A 22,132-nucleotide genomic window follows, 5' to 3' on the forward strand; every position below is an offset into this window, starting at 1 on the left:
CGATTGGAAGGCATTGTGCGGTCCGGCCACTAGGGGTCCTGTGACAACATCTCAGTGACTCTCTGCACAGCACCAGATCTCAGTGACTCTCTGTACAGAACTAAGTCTCAGTAACTCTGCAGAGCTCCAAATCTCAGTAACTCTCTGCAGAGGAACAACTCTCACTGATTTCCTGCAGAGCAACAAATCTCAGTGACTCTCTGTGCAGCACCAAATCTCAGCGACTCTCTGCAAAGCACCAAATCTCAGTAACTCTCTGCATAGCAAAAGATCTCAGTGACTCTGTACAGAACTAAGTCTCAGTGACTCTCTGCAGAGCTCCAAATCTCAGTAACTCTCTGCACAGCACCAAATCTCAGTGACTCTCTGCACAGCACCAAATCACACAGAGGAGGGGACAATGGTTATGCAAAGGGAAGGGGGAGTGGCACAGGAAGAAAAAAGCCCCACCCTGCTGTGAGAGGCGGAGTCAGGGCGGAGCTATGACTCACCTGCTTGGAAGGAGGGCACACACTCCGCTGTGTCCATCAGAGCCATCGTCCCCAGCGTCCCCCAGCCCAGAATGTAGAGGTGGCCATTCTTCTGGAGACTGCAGGCAAAGGGACACTGGACATCACATGTCATCTACTGATATACATATATGAAAATCTAGCTCCACCCACAACTGGTATTCCACCATCAGCAGGAGAGATAAACCTCCCAATGCCTTCTATCTCCTGGTGATACCAGTGGGGAGATCTCTGTGCACCTGAGTTCCCAGCTCTGCCCACCTGCGGAACCAATTACCAGAGGCTCCTCGCCTGCTGCATCCATTACCAGAGGCTCCTCCCCCTGCTGGATTCTTCTATCTCTCAGGGGCTCTGGTGGTAAGATCTCTGTGCACCTGAGTTCCCAGCTCTGCCCACCTGCTGCACCCATTACCAGAGGCTCCTCCCCCTGCTGGCTCCTCCTATCTCTCAGGGGCTCTGGTGGTGAGATCTCTGTGCACCTGAGTTCCCAGCTTTGCCCACCTGCTGCACCCATTACCAGAGGCTCCTCCCCCTGCTGGCTCCTCCTATCTCTCAGGGGCTCTGGTGGTGAGATCTCTGTGCAACTGAGTACCCAGCTCTGCACACCTGCGGAACCCATTATCAGAGGCTCCTCCCCCTGCTGGATTCTTCTATCTCTCAGGGGCTCTGGTGGTGAGATCTCTCTGCATCTGAGTTCCCTGCTCTGCACACCTGCTGCACCCATTACCAGAGGCTCCTCCCCCTGCTGGGTTCTCCTATCTCTCAGGGACTCTGGTGGTGAGATTTCTGTGCACCTGAGTTCCCAGCTCTGCCCACCTGCTGCTCCCATTACCAGAGGCTCCTCCCCCTGCTGGATTCTTCTATCTCTCAGGGGCTCTGGTGGTGAGATCTCTGTGCACCTGAGCTCCCAGCTCTGCACACCTGCTGCTCCCATTACCAGAGGCTCCTCCCCCTGCTGGATTCTCCTATCTCTCAGGGGCTCTGGTGGTGAGATCTCTGTGCACCTGAGTTCCTAGCTCTGCAACCCTGCTGCACCCATTACCAGAGGCTCCTCCCCCTGCTGGGTTCTCCTATCTCCCAGGGACTCTGGTGGTGAGATCTCTGTGCACCTGAGTTCCCAGCTCTGCCCACCTGCTGCTTTCATTACCAGAGGCTCCTCCCCTGCTGGATTCTTCTATCTCTGAGGGGCTCTGGTGGTGAGATCTCTGTGCACCTGAGTTCCCAGCTCTGCACACCTGCTGCACCCATTACCAGAGGCTCCTCCCCCTGCTGGGTTCTCCTATCTCCCAGGAACTCTGGTGGTGAGATCTCTGTGCACTTGAGTTCCCAGCTCTGCACACCTGCTGCTCTCATTACCAGAGGCTCCTCCCCCTGCTGGATTCTCCTATCTCTCAGGGGATCTGGTGGTGAGATCTCTGTGCACCTGAGTTCCCAGCTCTGCACACCTGCTGCACCCATTACCAGAGGCTCCTCCCCCTGCTGGATTCTTCTATCTCTCAGGGATCTGGTGGTGAGATCTCTGTGCACCTGAGTTCCCAGCTCTGCACACCTGCTGCACCCATTACCAGAGGCTCCTCCCCCTGCTGGATTATTCTATCTCTCAGGGGATCTGGTGGTGAGATCTCTGTGCACCTGAGTTCCCAGCTCTGCACACCTGCTGCACCCATTACCAGAGGCTCCTCCCCCTGCTGGATTCTTCTATCTCTCAGCGGATCTGGTGGTGAGATCTCTGTGCACCTGAGTTCCCAGCTCTGCACACCTGCTGCACCCATTATCAGAGGCTCCTCCCCCTGCTGGATTCTATATCTCAGGGATCTGGTGGTGAGATCTCTGTGCACCTGAGTTCCCAGCTCTGCACACCTGCTGCACCCATTACCAGAGGCTCCTCCCCCTGCTGGATTCTTCTCTCTCTCTCAGGGACTGGTGGTGAGATCTCTGTGCACCTGAGTTCCCAGCTCTGCACACCTGCTGCACCCATTACCAGAGGCTCCTCCCCCTGCTGGATTCTCCTATCTCTCAGGGGATCTGGGGGTGAGATCTCTGTGCACCTGAGTTCCCAGCTCTGCACACCTGCTGCACCCATTACCAGAGGCTCCTCCCCCTGCTGGATTCTTCTATCTCTCAGGGGCTCTGGTGGTGAGATCTCTGTGCACCTGAGTTCCCAGCTCTGCACACCTGCTGCACCCATTACCAGAGGCTCCTCCCCCTGCTGGATTCTTCTATCTCTCAGGGGCTCTGGTGGTGAGATCTCTGTGCACCTGAGTTCCCAGCTCTGCACACCTGCTGCACCCATTACCAGAGGCTCCTCCCCCTGCTGGATTCCTCTATCTCTCAGGGCTCTGGTGGTGAGATCTCTGTGCACCTGAGTTTCCAGCTCTGCACACCTGCTGCACCCATTACCAGAGGCTCCTCCCCCTGCTGGATCCCTCTATCTATCAGGGACTCTGGTGGTGAGATCTCTGTGCACCTGAGTTCCCAGCTCTGCACACCTGCTGCACCCATTACCAGCGGCTCCTCCCCCTGCTGGATTCTTCTATATCTCTAGTCTTCATTTTGCCTATTGCCTGTGAATAATACACTACTGGCACATCTGGTTTTCTTTGTTTTGTCTCCTTTTCTCCAGTGCCTGAAACTCATTCACAAGACAGCCCACCATTTGTTAGAAGAGATAGCAGAGTGAGCCATGATGCGCTGCTACCACCCTGTGGCCATTAGTCAAAAGGCCGGCATGTGCTGCAGGATTAGACAGCAGAGTCAGCCATAATGCGCTGCTGCCACCCTGTGGCCTTTAGTCAGAAGGCAGGCATGTCCTGCACGATAAGGCGGCTGAGTCAGCCATGATACACCGCTGCCATACTGTGGCCATTAGTCAGAAGGCAGGCATGTGCTGCAGGATAAGGCAGCAGAGTCAGCCATGATACACCGCTGCCATACTGTGGCCATTAGTCAGAAGGCAGGCATGTGCTGCAGGATAAGGCAGCAGAGTCAGCCATGATACACCGCTGCCATACTGTGGCCATTAGTCAGAAGGCAGGCATGTGCTGCAGGATAAGGCAGCAGAGTCAGCCATGATACACCGCTGCCATACTGTGGCCATTAGTCAGAAGGCAGGCATGTGCTGCAGGATAACACACCTGGTTGCAGTTTGCTTCAGGAGGGCGGCGGTCTTCTTGCTGTGGGAATAGGTGACTTTGTGTGCTCGCTCGTACGTCCGCAGGATCTCCAGGAAACACCTGGAAGAGAATAACAAGCTGTAAAGTGCTGATAAAGTGCCGTGCATAAGTTTGAAAAGTCAAAGGGTGACCCTAACCCCTAACCAGTGGTCTCCAGAGCAGGGATGGTCGTAGTCAGCCAACTTCGCTATGCTGGAACTACGCGTATTTTTACGCAAATACGCTTCACAATCTACGGCTATGTAATCAGAAAATTCACTACGTTTGCATTGCGTAGACTGCGTGTTAAAATACGCAAGCTTCGCGTATTGCGAAGCGTAGTTGATGCGACCGCTTATGCCCTTATGCGGAAAAATTTCCGCAATAATCTTCAACCTATTTGCAAATATAAACTAATATAAGCGTACATTCCACCTTCCAATGTGGAATTGTATGCGTATAAAAGGGCAATAATATTACTGCGCATGCGCAATGATCCATATAGATGCAGTTACCACACACGTAGTTGACTTCGCAATACATACTGTCAGGAACCGGCCCGCGGCACGCCTGCGTATACGGTTCCCGACTGCGGGTTTGACCAGATTAAGCGGGGAACAGCCTTATTTAAGCTACAAACAAGGCTGGAACCCCTCAAAACACCTCTCACTGCCACCACTAGCGTTGCTAGACACTTCCACTCTGCTGTCGAGTCCTCAGCGCGCACTCCGCGTTTTCGTATTTGGGTCAGCTTTGCGCTTAGGCCAAATACGGGAACGCCACGCACCCACACACACACACAGTTGCAATCTTACACTGTCGTGAAGCAAAGACCCACTAACAGTCGTTCCGAACGATACTGTTAGCTACTCGCACTGGCGTTGTTCGTACGTTGGGTCAGCTGCGCGCTTAGGCCAACGTATGACAAACGCCCCCACACACAATGCAATTACAATTTCCTACGGTAGTGTTGCTCAAGCGTACAATTAGGCATGAACTTATACACGGTTACACTTCAGTCTCTTCTAGGCTATGAGTGTTAGTTTAGTACGGCAGAAGTCAAACTTATTAAATAATAATTTAATATTCCAGAAAAAACATAGAACAGTGCAGAACTGAATATATACAAAAAGATTACAAAAAAACAAAGTAAAAATAGTTACAAGATAAAATGTACAAAGATAACACACAAAGCGATTTTGCTTACCAAAATAAACGGGAAATAAACGTACCAGCGTATCGATCTGGTGTTGTTGCGGGCGGTACGCACTTCTGGTCAGGAACCAGGTTAGTTCTAGCCGTGTGAGCTACCTCCAAGAACTACAAGTTGTGGCTATCCTAGCTGCGGTTTTATACTATGAAATACGCCTGGAGGCTGTAAGCCTGTGTGGACGGGGGGAAGCTAGATTTAATAACATCCTCAGACATAATTTGATTTCCCAGAGATCTGACATCCACATGTGAACAGTGTCCTATACAACAAAAGACTTTGTTAACCTCCAATCTCCCCAGGTTACAGGTGACAATTGATTAAGGCTTTCACATTGCAGCAGGATGTCCTGTGTGATCTGCTTCAAAGCAACTGTCTGATTAAGTGTTTCCTAATTACCTGTTTTCTGGCTGTCCAGAGGAACTGTATGCTAATGTCCCAGCCCCCTGCTTCCAGAGATATTCAATGCAAATGTAGTACAGCCAGATAACCATCCCTTCAAAGCAGAATACACATGTGAGATATAGCAGACAGAAAATGACAGAGATATGTTCCTGTATTTCCTAATATCATCAGCACCTCAATATATTCCTGACACATACGTCAACTACGCGTAGCGGGCGAAGCTTCGCATAGCGGGACTACTACTATGTGGAAATGCGTACGTGTAGTTCTTAAACTTCGCCTACGAACTACCATGCGTAGTTGCGTACTACGACTCGTAGATTCGCACTGGCGTAGTTTACGAGCAACCCTGCTCCAGAGGTCCTGGATGGTGTTATGGTGACCATTCCCCATGCTTCTCACAGCAGGAGATACTATTGGGGCTCTCTGGAATGCTGGGAATGACTTGCTCCCCTCAGCAGGTCTCCCGAGGTCCTGGATGGTGTTATGGTGACCATTCCCCATGCTTCTCACAGCAGGAGATACTATTGGGGCTCTCTGGAATGCTGGGAATGACTTGCTCCCCTCAGCAGGTCTCCCGAGGTCCTGGATGGTGTTATGGTGACCATTCCACATGCTTCTCACAGCAGGAGATACTATTGGGGCTCTCTGGAATGCTGGGAAGGGCTTGCTCCCCTCAGCAGGTCTCCCAGCACCAGAGGTCTCCAGAGGTCCTGGATGGTGTTATGGTGACCATTCCCCATGCTTCTCACAGCAGGAGATACTATTGGGGCTCTCTGGAATGCTGGGAATGACTTGCTCCCCTCAGCAGGTCTCCCGAGGTCCTGGATGGCGTTATGGTGACCATTCCCCATGCTTCTCACAACAGGAGATACTATTGGGGCCCTCTGGAATGCTGGGAATGGCTTGCTCCCCTCAGCAGGTCTCCCGAGGTCCTGGATGGCGTTATGGTGACCATTCCCCATGCTTCTCACAACAGGAGATACTATTGGGGCTCTCTGGAATGCTGGGAATGACTTGCTCCCCTCAGCAGGTCTCCCGAGGTCCTGGATTGTGTCATGGTGACCATTCCTCATGCCCCTCATAGCTGCAGTTACTATTGGGGCCCTCTGGAATGCTGGGATAGGCTTGCTCCCCTCAGCAGGTCTCCCGAGGTCCTGGATGGCATTATGGTGACCATTCCCCATGCTTCTCACAACAGGAGATACTATTGGGGCCCTCTGGAATGCTGGGATAGGCTTGCTCCCCTCAGCAGGTCTCCCGAGGTCCTGGATGTCATTATGGTGACCATTCCACATGCTTCTCACAACAGGAGATACTATTGGGGCCCTTTGGAATGCTGGGATAGGCTTGCTCTCATCAGCAGGTCTCCCAGCACCAGAGGTCTTCAGATGGCCCAGTGGTGTAGAAAGCCTCCCATAATTGTCACTTACTTCTCTGTAACCTCCACGTTGGAGCTGGCCTTGTGTGCCACCAGAAACAGTGTCTCCAGGAGGATCTTGGTGGCACTGCCGCCTTTCATTCTGGAGGAGCCGCAGATTCCCTCAGGCTGGAAGACAAAAAGAAGGAAAGTCACATGTTCCATATCTCCACATGGTCATCTGTACAGAGGACTACAAAGTAAGATTTGCATTCACACCTTCAATGGTTCAGGATTTGGTCCCTGAGGTGTGAGTTCAGGGGCGGGTTGCTATGGAGGTGGGTTAGGGGTAACTTGTGCTGCACAATTGAGAAGCTGCTGGTGGGATCTGATCCCTCATGTGACAGTTCAGAACGGGTCCTGTAGATACTTTGCTCTGCTGTAGTAGAGTGCTTCATCTGTTGCTGTGATGGTGGGAAGGGGGTAACATGCCCTGCATGATTCAGCAGCTTGTGGTGGGGATCTGATCCCTCAGGTGGCTGCTCAGGGGCGGATCCTGTACAGATACTTTAATCTGCTGTAGTAGAGTGCTTCATCTGTTGCTGTGACGGTGGGGAGGGGGTAGTGTGTGCTGTACAATTAAGCAGCTTATGGTGAGATCTGATCCCTCAGGTGGGGTGGGTCCTGTATAGATACTTTGCTCTGCTGTAGTAGAGTGCTGCATCTGTTGCTGTGCAGGTGGGGAAGGGGTAACGTTTGCTGCAGAATTCAGCAGCTTCTGGTGGGATCTGATCCCTCAGGTGGCAGTTCAGGGGCGGGTCCTGTACAGATGCTTTGCTCTGCTGTAGTAGAGTGCTGCATCTGTTGCTGTGCAGGTGGGGAGGGGGTAACGTGTCCTGCACAATTCAGCAGCTTCTGGTGAGATCTGATCCCTCAGGCGGCAGTTCAGGGACAAGTCCTGTACAGATACTTTGCTCTGCTGTAGTAGAGTGCTGCATCTGTTGCTGTGCAGAGGGGAAGGGGGTAACGTTTGCTGCACAATTCAGCAGCTTCTGGTGAGATCTGATCCCTCAGGTGGCAGCTCAGGGGCGGGTCCTGTACAGATACTTAGCTCTGCTGTAGTAGACTGCTGCATCTGTTGCTGTGATGGTGGGGAGGGGATAACATGTCCTGCATGATTCAGCAGCTTGTGGTGGGATCTGATCCCTCAGGTGGCAGCTCAGGGGCGGGTCCTGTACAGATACTTTGTTCTGCTGTAGTAGAGTGCTGCATCTGTTGCTGTGCAGTTGGGGAGGGGGTAGCGGGTGCTGCACAATTCAGCAGCTTCTGGTGGGATCTGATCCCTCAGGTGGCAGTTCAGGGACAAGTCCTGTACAGATAATTTGCTCTGCTGTAGTAGAGTGCCGCATCTGATGCTGTGATGGTGGGAAGGGGGTAACGTTTGCTGCACAATTCAGCAGCTTCTGGTGGGGATCTGATCCCTCAGGTGGCAGTTCAGGGGCGGGTCCTGTACAGATACTTTGCTCTGCTGTAGTGAGTGCTGCATCTGATGCTGTGATGGTGGGGAGGGGGTAACGTGTCCTGCATAACTGAGCAGCTTCTGGTGGGAGGAATAAGGGGGAGCACTTTGCACTCAGCAGTCACTATCATTCAAAGATCTGGCATACTGTATCATTAAACCTGCTCAGGCACATGGTCAATACTCCTGGTACAGTTTCACCTAGCATGTATACTCACCTTTTGCTCAATGTGCCCTTACATGATTGTAAAGCAGCACCTCCTGCAATACTTTGGTGACCACTGTAGCCAAGCCCTGCATCATGTCAGATTATAGTGGTGGCCTTAGGAGAGCTATATAGAAAATACATGGCTGTAAAGCAACATCTCCTGCTATATGCTGGTGGTCACTACACCTAAGGCCTGGGTCATATCAGGACATAGAGTTGGCTGGAGAGCACAGAGCTTTCCAGGACTCACCCCCACCGCTGGGTTCAGCAGCAATCCCCTCTGTGTTGGTTGGAGGTTCTGGAGCAGCTCTGCCACTTGTCGAAACGTGGAGTTCCAGCCCTCTATCCTGTCATTCCTAGGATATAACACCAGAGGTCAGCACTGTGCTCCTGTTAGGGTCCCCTGAGGGCCACCATACACATCACCTACCTGGCCATAGACACGGGATTAAACCCCACCAGCACCGGCACAAAGACGTCCAGATTCTTCATACAGAAGTCCAGCTGGCCAGCAATAAAGGGAGCCTACAAACAAGCCAGGGCTATTATTATTATTATTATTATTATTATTATTATTATTATTGTTTTTATCAGCAGCCTGGTTTTCTGTCTCCATCTTTAGGTGGGGGCATGGGGGGAGAGAGGAGGGGAGGTATGGGGGGAGGGGGAAGGGGAGGAGGGCATATATAGACGGAGGGGGGATGGGTACTTACAGACAAGCTGCAGGAGATTCCCAGGTAGACCACCTTTTTCTTCCCTTCACACACCTGGAGGACAAAACATGGAGGTGTGAATAGCAAACATTGACTATACCAGACAACCCTGATTGCTTCTAACATTCTACCTTCAGCCAGAGAATTGTTTATTACAGAGCACTGCAGGCTGACTCACACAGGAGAAACACACCCTACTCTGTTGCAGTAGGAGAGACTGTTAGGGCTAAAGAAAGTGCCTCCTTGTATGCTGACAGTCCTGGGGTGTGCTGTTAGAAAACAAAGCAACACTGGCATATAGATTACACGATGTACAGGCTGCTGGTAAAATGGAGGTGCTTGTAAAAATACATTCTCTAACTATTTACTGATGTTATGAACAAAAGAATGCGGAGAGAGGAGAAGATGGCCTCTGACACCTCTGAGGAGTGATAGCACATTTCCTGTACACCGCAGCAACTATTGAGGACACAGAATGCTGAGGTCTACATGAGTAATGGGGGGGAGGGAGGTATGAGTGGGGAAAAGGGGGTTATTCAGTCTTTATAGAGGTGTGTGTTTTTGTCTGATATACTTGAGGAAGTCCTGCACAATGCTGAAAACATCTGACTATACTGGAAAGTAATGTCCATCATTATACAGACCATCAGCATATTTATCTGAGCTCTCCCTGCCATACAGGGAAGAGTTCCTCACCCTTTGCAGCTCCTGCACTCCCAACACTGGGTTGTCCTCAGGTGCCTCCTGTGCTGTCACAATGGACCTGCAGAGACAATCAGTTACTGGAAATGAGCTACTGCTGCCAGAATAAACACAGAAATGAACGTCATTCCACCATCCCTCTCACACAGTAACACGAAGCGGCAATGGGTGATCACACAACCTCTGTGTACTCACCTGTTTCCTCCTGCAGCACAGGAACATGGAGCAGCAATGGGTGATGACACAACCCCTGTGTACTCACCTGTCTCCTCCTGCAGCACAGGGACATGATAGCAGTGATGGGTGATGACAAAACCCCTGTGCATTCACCTGGCTCCTCTTGCAGCACAGGGATATGGAGTGGCAATGGGTGATGACATAACTCCTGTGTACTCACCTGTCTCCTCCTGCAGCACAGGGACATGGAGCAGTGATGGATGATGACACAACCCCTGTGCACTCACCTGTCTCCTCTTGTAGCACAGGTATATGGAGAAGCAATGGGTGACTGCACAGCCCCTGTGTACTCACCTGTCTTCTCCTGCAGCACAGGGACATGGAGCAGCAATGGGTGATCGCATAACCCCTGTGCATTCACCTGTCTCCTCCTGCAGCACGCTACATGGGGCGGAAATGGCTGATGACACAACCCCTGTGTACTCACCTGTCTCCTCTTGCAGCACAGGGACATGGAGCAGCAATGGGTGATCACATAACCCCTGTGCACTCACCTGTCTCCTCCTGCAGCACGGTGCATGGAGCGGAAATGGCTGATGACACAACCCCTGTGTACTCACCTGTCTCCTCTTGCAGCACAGAGACATGGAGCAGCAATGGGTAATCACACAACCCTTGTGCACTCACCTGTCTCCTCCTGCAGCACAAGGACATGGAGCAGCAATGGGTGATCACATAACCCCTGTGTACTCACTTGCCTCCTCCTGCAGCACAGGGACATGGAGCAGCAATGGGTTATCACACAACCCCTGTGCACTCACCTGTCCCCTCCTGCAGCACAGGGACATGGAGCAGCAATGGGTGATCACTCAACCCCTGTGCACTCACCTGTCTCCTCCTGCAGCAAAGGGACACGGAGCAGACATGGGTGATGAAAAAATCCCTGAGCATTCACCTGTCTCCTCCTGCAGCACAGGGACATAGAGTGGAAATGGGTGAAGACACAACCCCTGTGCACTCACCTGTCTCCTCCTGCAGCACAGGGACATGGTAGCAGTGATGGGTGATGACACAACCCCATCCTGTCTCCTCTTGCAGCACAGGGATATGGAGTGGCAATGGGTGATGACACAACCCCTGTGTACTCACCTGTCTCATCCTGCAGCACAGGGACATGGAACAGTAATGGGCGATGACAAAACCCCTGTGTACTCACCTGTTTTTTCCTGCAGCACAGGGACATGGGGCGGCAATGGGTGATCACACAACCACTGTGCACTCATCTGTCTCCTCCTGCAGCACAGGGACATGGAGCAGCAATGGGTGATCACACAGCCCCTGTACACTCACCTGTCTCCTCCTGCAGCGCAGGAACATGGAGCAGCAATGGGTGATCACAAAACCCCTGTGCACTCACCTGTCTCCTCCTGCAGCACAGGGACATGGAGCAACAATAGGTGATGACACAACTCCTGAGCAATCACCTGTCTCCTCCTGCAGCACAGGAACATGGAGCAGCAATGGGCGATGACACAACCCCTGTGCACTCACCTTTCTCCTTCTGCAGCACAGGGACATGGAGTGGCCATGCGTGATGACACAACCCCTGAGCACTCACCTGTCTCCTCCTTCAGCATAGGGACATGGAGCGGCCATGGGTGATGACACAACCCCTGGGTACTCACCTGTCTCCTCCTGCAATGATGTAGGTGTAACACGGTTTCCTGTGGAGGCCTTGAAGCAAGTGGTTGAAGGAATTCTGAGAAATCAGACAAACTTTCATCAGTAAATGTGGAAGGATTACCAGACTGGACAGTGGGAAAAATAAATGAATATAATAATGAGAAGTGTTGTCTTTACAATGTTATAACAAGTTAACATTTCACAAACATTCTCTGTGGTCACCTCTTCAACTAGTCTGAAGAATACTTGTTTAACTGAGGGCGTTGCAGAAATTTAGTCACGCAGGAGTGCTGCCTTTTAGCATTGGCCAAACATTTTTGGTGGTTTTTCGATTTTCATGGTAAATCGAAGCATTCTCTGATTTGTCCAATACTACTGAGTATTTCTTATATTCTGTTACTCGGAAATGTGGAAATACTGGGTAGTACTGGACCAATGAGAGAATGTGGTGATTTATTGTGAAACTCGAAAAACCATGAACATTTTAGGCCAGTCAGAAGACTCCAAAATTCTCGGTAGTATTCAAATCTTGTGATTGGTGTATAATTACCGCGGCAATCTGATTTTCTCTGAACAATTCTGCATCCTCTGATTAATTCAATGCTTCTGACTCAGATGTGTTTAGCCAACGAGAGTATCTAGTCAGAATAATATTGCGCTGTAAAGTGTTACTTTTTACAGAATCCGTAATATTTTGTGGATGACTCTAATCATTACAGATTCTGTATCCTATACAATAAAACCTAACTGTCCCCGCTTCATCCTGTCCCTGTGTCTGTGTGTCCATGTGTTTGCACTATTGCGCATGTGTCACAAGGACAGCTGCTGGGACAGGAGGACAAGCCAGGGAGCTGGACGGACTGGTGCGCGTGCGGCGGGCGGCAGATGGGTGCGCGCACATGCGCACTGACTGGTGGTGGTGGTGGTGTGAAGAGTCCTAGAGCCTGTTTTTAAACTGACTTACGTCAACTAGTAAAAAATACTTTTTCAGAAATTGTATTATTTAGCAAATTGCTAAGGATGTATAAACTCACAAAGGTGGGCTGCAAATCCTTGCAACCACCGTCAGAGCAGGTGGGAAATTAACCGCCCCTGCTCAGTTTTCCAGGTCTGTAACAGGAACTGATCTGTTGCAGTACGATTGTTTTTTAGGACAAACTTAAAAAAAACTATCACCTCTAAAGAGTTATGACAAGACACTTAAAGGGAACCTAAGGTGAGAGGGATATTTAGGCTGCCATATTTATTTCCTTGTAAACCATGTCAGTTGCCTGGCAGTCCTGCTGATCTGAAGTAGTGTCAGAGACAAAACCCTGGTACAAGCATATGGCTAATCCAGTAAGACCTTAATCAGCTGAGTCAGAGTACCTGATCTGCTGCATGCTTGTTCAGGGTCTATGGCTAAAAGTATTAGAGACACTGGATCAGGATGACAGCCATGCTCTTTATCTATAGAAGCACTCATACCTGCTACACAGCCATAGCAAACAAGGTAACTTTTTTCACTGACCTGAGGTAGCGGGCAAGCAACTGCAAAACGTGTGCTCAAATGAAAAACTTTTTTATAGGTGGGTTCAAATTCTTCATAAGCGGTAAGATGACCTCTCTGTACATATGATTAACAACTTTATTAGTCAATCTTTTATTCATTGAGCTCCTCCACCCATTTTAAGTGTCTAGTTACTGAAATGTTAGTTTTGGGAGTATAACCCCCTTTAAGAAGCAGCAGTTTTCTACCAACACGATTACACGAATATCAGCTGGGGTATAGTTGAAAATGGTAAAACGATTTGATGCTGGGAAGGAGGGAGTTTAGCGCCTAGACCCAGGAGTTGCCCCGTCTTTTTAATCACCTACCTTATTTTATTTGTCTGATGAAATTGATCTTTGGCCACAAAATGCGTCAGAATATTCTGACGCCTTTCATAATATTTGAAGCTCGTGTTACAAAGGCCGTCACCCATCCCCATGTTGTGTACCCGAAAATTTGTTATGTATGGATGGATTCTGTGACATGTTCTTACTATCAGGACAGCTGCCTCTCCACGCAGGAAGGTGATGGGCGCTCCATATGTACACAGAACGCCTTGTCATCCTCTTACATAAACGTTCTGTACAATATATTTCTGTATTACTACAATTCAAGCACTTTTTTAACATGCATACAAATAAAATATTTTTTTAAAAAATAATTTATGTGTGAAAATCTTTGTCAAATCACTTTCTGCAGGAATTTACAGCAGATTATTTCCTTCTCAGCAGTCTCCTGCTGCTTCCTTCCCCACAGCCTGAAATCATGCCTCATGATAGGCTGTCACTATGCAAGGGGGCGGGGCTTTAGCCAATGATGTAATCACTCTCCCTCCTGCATGGTGATGTCACTGAAAGGGGAGTGGTCAAACCTGACTGGGCAAGAGGAAGTGGGAGAGCAGCTGGAGGTTACTGAAGAGGAGATGATGCCGCTGGTACTATTGTATTAAAGGCACAGAACAATACTGTGCCTGGACACATTTGTAAATAAAGTTTTCACTACTATGGTTGTAGTATGAAGTGTATTACAAGTGGTGTGTTTAGCAGTACAGTATGCGTACATCTGTGGCTTCTCACACACATCCCTATTAACCCTTTCAGGTTCACCTATCCTAGGCTGCATCTGCACCCCCTGGTGGTGGTGTGCGTGTAGTGCAGCCAGAACTTGTACTTGCCATCCAACGATTATTATTATCACCATACATTAGAACTCACCGCCAGGAGCAGGGCCAGCCGTCCAGACGTTCCACATCCACTCAGGACCACCAGACCATCATCTGGATTCTGGGAGGAAAAACACACCGTTTTATCACTCTTCAGTCCCTACCCAGAATCCTTTGCTTTATTTTATACTTAGCACTGTTTTCCTGGGGCGAATTAGAAGAAACTTTACAAGACCTTAAGAAAAACCTTAAAAGAACCAGAAAATACTCTCCAGTCATCTCTGAGGATCTCCTGCCTGGTCTACTGGTCATGTTCTCTGGTCACCTTGCTAAAAAAGCTTCTGGTGAATAGAGGTGTTGTGTAACAATAAATAATGTTCTACCAATAATATTGTGAAATTGGATTTTTTCCTTAATAAGGAAATGATGGTGAATCTTCACACTACTCTGGGGCACAATAATCATATAACAGCCATACGAGTGGTCAGAGACATCTTACCTCTATAACCTCCTGCACCTGCTTGGCGATGTTGGCCATTGTCTTTAGGATGGACTCGCTGTACAGCCTCTGCAGAAGGGAAGGGGCATCAGAAGAATTATCATGAAAAGATTGTCTTCCTCCAACCCAACCAACCAGCATCACATTCACCCGCAACCAGAAGATTGTGTCCATCCCTTAGTCACACCAATTTAACCCCAAAGAGTCTAAGGGTTCGATTCACAAAAGCGTGTTAACTCAGTTATCACACCTAAAAGCTTTGCATGTGCAAACTAGAGTGCTCCCTCACATATCCCTGTTGATCCAGAGGAAGGCGAAGAAACCCTTACAAGGCATGGTCCAATTAGCCCCAAAAGGGAAATAATCCTTCCAGACTCCAGATGGCAATCAGATAAAATCCCTGGATCAACATCATTAGGCATTACCTAGTAATTGTAGCCATGGATGTCTTTCAACGCAAGGAAAGCATCTAAGCCCCCTTTAAATGCAGGTATAGAGTTTGCCATAACGACTTCCTGTGGCAATGCATTCCACATCTTAATCACTCTTACTGTAAAGAACCCTTTCCTAAATAAATGGTTAAAACGTTTTTCCTCCATGCGCAGATCATGTCCTCTAGTCCTTTGAGAAGGCCTAGGGACAAAAAGCTCATCCGCCAAGCTATTATATTGCCCTCTGATGTATTTATACATGTTAATTAGATCCCCTCTAAGGCGTCTTTTCTCTAGACTAAATAAACCAGGTTTATCTAACCTTTCTTGGTAAGTGAGACCAGGGCAGTTTCTAGGCTAAATTTCACCCAGGGCGAGGGTGTAAAAATCGCCCCCCCCCCCTCCATGGAGCCAGGCATGGGTGCCCGCAGTATAGGTTAGCTACGTAGGTTCCTCCAGTATAGGGTAGCCCATATAGTTGCCCCCAGTATGGGTAAGATAGGTAGGTGCCCCCCAGTATAAGTTAGATAGGTAGGTGCCCGCAGTATAGGTTAGATAGGTACGTTCCCGCAGTATAGGTTAGATAGGTAGGTTCCCCCAGTATGGGTTAGATAGGTAGGTTCCCCCAGTATGGGTTAGATAGGTAGGTTCCCCAGTATGGGTTAGATAGGTAGGTTCCCCCAGTATGGGTTAGGTAGGTAGGTTCCCGCAGTATAGGTTAGTTAGGTAGGTTTCCTGCAGTATAGGTTAGATAGGTAGGTTCCCCCAGTATAGGTTAGTTAGGTAGATTCCCCCAGTATAGGTTAGTTAGGTAGGTTCCCCCAGTATAGGTTAGTTAGGTAGGTTCCCGCAGTATGGGTTAGATAGGCAGGATACCGCAATATAGGTTAGTTAGGTAGGTGCCCGCAGTTTAGGTTAGTTAGGTAGGTTCCCGCAGTTTAGGTCAGTTAGGTAGGTTCCCGCAGTTTAGGTCAGTTAGGTAGGTGCCCGCAGTTTAAGTCAGTTAGGTAGGTTCCAGCAGTTTAGGTCAGTTAGGTAGGTGCCCGCAGTTTAGATCAGTTAGGTAGGTGCCCGCAGTTTAGGTCAGTTAGGTAGGTTCCAGCAGTTTAGGTCAGTTAGGTAGGTGCCCGCAGTTTAGGTCAGTTAGGTAGGTGCCCGCAGTTTAGGTCAGTTAGGTAGGTGCCCGCAGTTTAGGTCAGTTAGGTAGGTGCCCGCAGTTTAGGTCAGTTAGGTGGGTGCCCGCAGTTTAGGTCAGTTAGGTAGGTGCCCGCAGTTTAGGTCAGTTAGGTAGGTGCCCGCAGTTGTGTGGCAGGCTGGGGGAGCGGACATAATAGTTACAACTCACCTGCTTCCGCCAAACCTGCGCTGCTTCAATGTCCTTCCTTTCCCGGCATCTGTCTCAGTAACAGCGCTCCCTGTGATGACACGCGATACGTCATCACAGGGGGCGCTGTTACCAGGCGACAGACGCCGGGAGAGGAAAGACATTGAAGCTGCGGGGGAACGGCTGGAGAAGGTGAGTTGTAACTATTATGTCCGTTTCCCCTCCTGCCGCAAAATATAGCGCCCCGGGCGATGGCACGTGTCACACGCCCATAGAAACGGGGCTGAGTGAGACCTTCCATCCCACATATCAATTTTGTTGCTCGTCTCTGCACCTGCTCTAAAACTGCAATATCTTTCCAGTAATGTGGTGCCCAGAACTGGATTCCATATTCCAGATTAGAGTTGGGCCGAACGGTTCGCCTGCGAACGGTTCCATGCGAACTTCAGTGGTTCGCGTTCGCATCCCGCAGGCGAACCTTTGCGGAAGTTCGGTTCGCCCCATAATGCACATGGAGGGTCAACTTTGACCCTCTACATCACAGTCAGCAGGCCCAGTGTAGCCAATTAGGCTACACTAGCCCCTGGAGCCCCACCCCCCCTTATATAAGGCAGGCAGCGGCGGCCATTACGGTCACTCGTGTGCTGCCTGCGTTAGTGAGAGTAGGGCGAGCTGCTGCAGACTGTCTCTCAGGGAAAGATTAGTTAGGCTTAACTTGTTCCTGTCTGGCTGCATACCTGTTCTGTGAACCCACCACTGCATACCTGTGCTGTGAACCCACCACTGCATACCTGTGCTGTGAACCCACCACTGCATACCTGTGCTGTGAACCAACCACTGCATACCTGTTCAGTGAACCTGCCACTGCATACCTGTACTGTGAACCCACCACTGCATACCTGTGCTGTGAACCCACCACTGCATACCTGTTCAGTGAACCCACCACTGCATACCTGTGCTGTGAACCCACCACTGCATACCTGTTCAGTGAACCTGCCACTGCATACCTGTTCTGTGAACCCACCACTGCATACCTGTTCAGTGAACCCACCACTGCATACCTGTTCAGTGAACCCACCACTGCATACCTGTTCAGTGAACCTGCCACTGCATACCTGTTCTGTGAACCCACCACTGCATACCTGTTCAGTGAACCCACCACTGCATACCTGTGCTGTGAACCCACCACTGCATACCTGTGCTGTGAACCCACCACTGCATACCTGTTCTGTGAACCCACCACTGCATACCTGTGCTGTGAACCCACCACTGCATACCTGTTCAGTGAACCCACCACTGTATACCTGTGCTGTGAACCCACCACTGCATACCTGTTCAGTGAACCTGCCACTGCATACCTGTTCTGTAAACCCACCACTGCATACCTGTTCAGTGAACCTGCCACTGCATACCTGTTCTGTGAACCCACCACTGCATACCTGTTCAGTGAACCCACCACTGCATACCTGTTCAGTGAACCCACCACTGCATACCTGTGCTGTGAACCCACCACTGCATACCTGTTCTGTGAACCCACCACTGTATACCTGTTCTGTTCAGTGAACCCGCCACTGTATACCTGTTCACTGAACCCGCCACTGCATACCTGTTGTGTTCAGTGAACCCGCCACTGTATACCTGTACTGTTTAGTGAACCCGCCACTGCATACCTGTTGTGTTCAGTGAACCCACCACTGCATACCTGTTCTGTGAACCCGCCACTGCATACCTGTTGTGTTCAGTGAACCCGCCACTGCATACCTGTTGTGTTCAGTGAACCCGCCACTGTATACCTGTACTGTTCAGTGAACCCGCCACTGCATACCTGTTCTGTGAACCCACCACTGCATACCTGTTCAGTGAACCCACCACTGCATACCTGTTGTGTTCAGTGAACCTGCCACTGCATACCTGTTCTGTGAACCCGCCACTGCATACCTGTTGTGTTCAGTGAACCCGCCACTGCATACCTGTTCTGTTCAGTGGACCTGCCACTGTATACCTGTTTAGTAAACCCGCCACTGCATACCTGTTGTGTTCAGTGAACCTGCCACTGCATACCTGTTCTGTGAACCCGCCACTGCATACCTGTTCTGTGAACCCACCACTGCATACCTGTTCAGTGAACCCACCACTGCATACCTGTTCTGTTCAGTGAACCCGCCACTGTATACCTGTTCAGTGAACCCGCCACTGCATACCTGTTGTGTTCAGTGAACCCGCCACTGCATACCTGTTCTGTTCAGTGGACCCGCCACTGTATACCTGTTTAGTGAACCCGCCACTGCATACATGTTGTGTTCAGTGAACCCGCCACTGCATACCTGTTCTGTTCAGTGGACCCGCCACTGTATACCTGTTTAGTGAACCCGCCACTGCATACCTGTTGTGTTCAGTGAACCTGCCACCGCATACCTGTTCTGTGAACCTGCCACTGTATACCTGTTCTGTTCAGTGAACCCACCGCATCAGTGCGCATACCTGTGCAGTTAAGTGAACCCACCTACCTACGTGAGTGCACGCAGTGTGATATACCACTCCGTGCATACCCGATACGGACAAAACAGGTAGAGGAAGAGGTAGTGCCAGAGCCAGAGGAAGGCCACCCGGCAGGTCTGCGCGAGGTCGTGTAAATGTAATTTCGTGTGGACCTGGCCCACAGTACAGTGCTCGGAAGAAGGCACGTCCCATCACGTCCCAAGATTGTCAGGACATGGTTGAGTATTTAGCGACATAGAACACCTCATCTTGCTCAGCCACCAGCGCTACTACTAGCACCACTTCCGCTGCATTTGACACTTCGCAAGAATTATTTAGTGGTGAAATCACTGATGCACAGCCATTGTTGTTACAGCCAGATGAATTTTCACCAGCTCATATGTCTGCGTTACGCGGCAACACTATGGATGTAACGTGTAAGGAGGATGAAGGACCTACTGATGGTGCATGTTTGGATTTTTCTGAGTCAAGCGAAGCTGGGCAGGATGACTACGATGATGACGATGATAGGGATCCTCTGTATGTTCCCAATAGAGGAGATGAAGAGGGGGACAGTTCAGAGGGGGAGTCAGAGAGTAGTAGGTGGAGAGAAGTTGCTGAAAGAAGCTGGGGCAGCTCTTCGTCAGAAACAGCTGGTGGCAGAGTCCGGCACCATGTATCGCCACCTATGTACAGCCAGCCAACTTGCCCTTCAGCATCAGCTGCTGAGGTCCCCATAGTGCCCACATCCCAGGGTGGCTCAGCGGTGTGGAAATTTTGTAATGTGTGTGCCTCAGATCGAACCAAAGCCATCTGTTCGCTCTGCCAACAAAAATTGAGCCGTGGAAAGGCCAACACTCACGTAGGGACAAGTGCCTTACGAAGGCACCTGGAGAAAAGGCACAAACAGCAATGGGATGGCCACCTGAGCAAAAGCAGCAGCAGCACACAAAAGCAAAGCCACCCTCCTTCTCCTCTTCCTCCTCCATCAGGTGCATTATCTGCTTCTGCCGCTTTCTCCCTTCCACCTTCACAGGCACCCTCCTCCACTCCGCCTCTGCCCTTGAGCGGTTCCTGCTCCTCTGCCCACAGCAGCAGTCAGGTGTCCGTGAAGGAAATGTTTGAGCGGAAGAAGCCAATTTCGGCCAGTCACCCCCTTGCCCGGCGTCTGACAGCTGGCGTGGCGGAACTGTTAGCTCGGCAGCTGTTACCATACCGGCTGGTGGACTCTGAGGCCTTCCGTAAATTTGTGGCCATCGGAACACCGCAGTGGAAGATGCCAGGCCGCACTTATTTTTCGAGAAAGGCCATACCCCAACTGCACCGTGAAGTTGAGAGGCAAGTGGTGTCATCTCTTGCGAAGAGCGTTGGGTCAAGGGTACACCTGACCACGGATGCCTGGTCTGCCAAGCATGGGCAGGGCCGCTACATTACGTACACAGCCCATTGGGTGAACCTGGTGGTGAACAATGGCAAGCAGGGCGCAGCGGACCAAATTGTGACACCTCCACGGCTTGCAGGCAGGCCTCCTGCCACCTCCTCTCCTCCTGCTACATGCTCTTCGCTGTCCTCCTCCTCCTTGGCTGAGTGGCAGTTCTCCTCTCCAGCTACACAGCCCCAGCTCTGCAGGGCCTATGCTGCATGCCAGGTACGACGCTGTCACGCCATCTTAGACATGTCTTGTCTCAAAGCGGAGAGTCACACTGGAGCAGCTCTCCTGGCTGCTCTTAAGAAACAGGTGGATGAGTGGCTGACCCCGCACCACCTGGAGATAGGCAACGTGGTGTGCGACAACGGCAGCAATCTGCTTGCCGCTTTGCATATGGGGAAGCTGACACACATACCCTGCATGGCACATGTCATGAATCTAGTGGTTCAAAGATTTGTGGCAAAGTACCCTGGCTTAGCGAATGTCCTGAAGCAGGCCAGGAAGTTCTGTGGGCATTTGAGGCGGTCTTACACAGCCATGGCACGCTTTGCGGAAATTCAGCGCAAAAACAACATGCCAGTGAGACGCCTCATTTGCGATAGCCCGACTCGCTGGAACTCGACCCTGCTCATGTTCTCCCGCCTGCTAGAACAGAAGAAAGCCGTGACCCACTACCTCTACAACTACAGTAGAATGAAACAGTCTGGGAAGATGGGGATGTTCTGGCCCGACAACTGGACACTGATGAAAAATGCATGCAGGCTCATGCGGCCGTTTGAGGAGGTGACCAACCTGGTGAGCCGCAGTGAGGGCACCATCAGCGACTTAATTCCCTACGCTTACTTCTTGGAGCGTGCTGTGCGTAGAGTGGCGGATGAAGCTGTGAATGAGCGTGACCAGGAACCGTTACGGCAGGAACAGGCATGGGACCAATTTTCATCAGACCCAGCTGTTTGCTCAACACCTGCGGCAGCACAGAGGGGGGAGGAGGAGGAAGAAGAGAAGTCGTGTGCAGAAGACGAGTCAGACTCAGAGGATGATGAGCAAGGTGTTTCTTTGGGGGAGGAGGAGGAGGAGGAGGAGGGGACAGCGGCAGGAGAACAACCGCAGCAGGCGTCGCAAGGGGCTTGTGCTGCTCAACCTTCCCGTGGTATTGTTCGCGGCTGGGGGGAGGAGGTTGACTTACCTGACGTCACTGGGGAAGAGCAAGAGGAGATGGAGGGTACTGGATCCGACTTTGTGCAGATGTCATCTTTTATGCTGTCCTGCCTGTTGAGGGACCCCCGTATAAAAAACCTCAAGGGGAATGAGCTGTACTGGGTGGCCACACTACTAGACCCTCGGTACAGGCACAAAGTGGCGGACCTGTTACCAACTCCCCGGAAGGTGGAAAGGATGCAGCACATGCAGAACCAGCTGTCAACTATGCTTTACAATGCCTTTAAGGGTGATGTGACAGCACAACGCCAGGAAGGTACCACTGCCACTAATCCTCCTCCCGTGTCCACGCAGTCAAAGACAGGACGCTCCAGCGATTTCATGGTGATGTCGGACATGCGGACGTTCTTTAGTCCAACGCCTCGCCGTAGCCCTTCCAGATCCACCCTCCACCAACGCCTGGAACGGCAGGTAGCCGACTA

The 22,132-nt window shown here is 50.7% G+C and overlaps 1 protein-coding gene across 2 annotated transcripts in view; it reads right to left on the reverse strand.

Annotated features, from left to right (window-relative positions):
* Positions 1–22,132, reverse strand: part of GCKR (glucokinase regulator) — a 174,891-nt gene that overhangs the window by 126,744 nt on the left and 26,015 nt on the right. For both annotated transcript variants that reach the window (XM_068279823.1, XM_068279822.1), the window contains 10 exons: positions 14,831–14,899; positions 14,384–14,452; positions 11,641–11,714; positions 9,773–9,839; positions 9,077–9,130; positions 8,794–8,888; positions 8,614–8,719; positions 6,710–6,825; positions 3,644–3,742; positions 492–589 (listed from right to left, as the gene is read on the reverse strand). In XM_068279823.1, the coding sequence (XP_068135924.1) occupies positions 492–589; positions 3,644–3,742; positions 6,710–6,825; positions 8,614–8,719; positions 8,794–8,888; positions 9,077–9,130; positions 9,773–9,839; positions 11,641–11,714; positions 14,384–14,452; positions 14,831–14,899 (847 nt within the window). The remainder of the gene's footprint in view (positions 1–491; positions 590–3,643; positions 3,743–6,709; positions 6,826–8,613; positions 8,720–8,793; positions 8,889–9,076; positions 9,131–9,772; positions 9,840–11,640; positions 11,715–14,383; positions 14,453–14,830; positions 14,900–22,132) is intronic.

This window comes from Hyperolius riggenbachi, chromosome 4 (genome assembly GCF_040937935.1).
Source record: "Hyperolius riggenbachi isolate aHypRig1 chromosome 4, aHypRig1.pri, whole genome shotgun sequence".
NCBI classification, from domain to species: Eukaryota; Metazoa; Chordata; class Amphibia; order Anura; family Hyperoliidae; genus Hyperolius; species Hyperolius riggenbachi.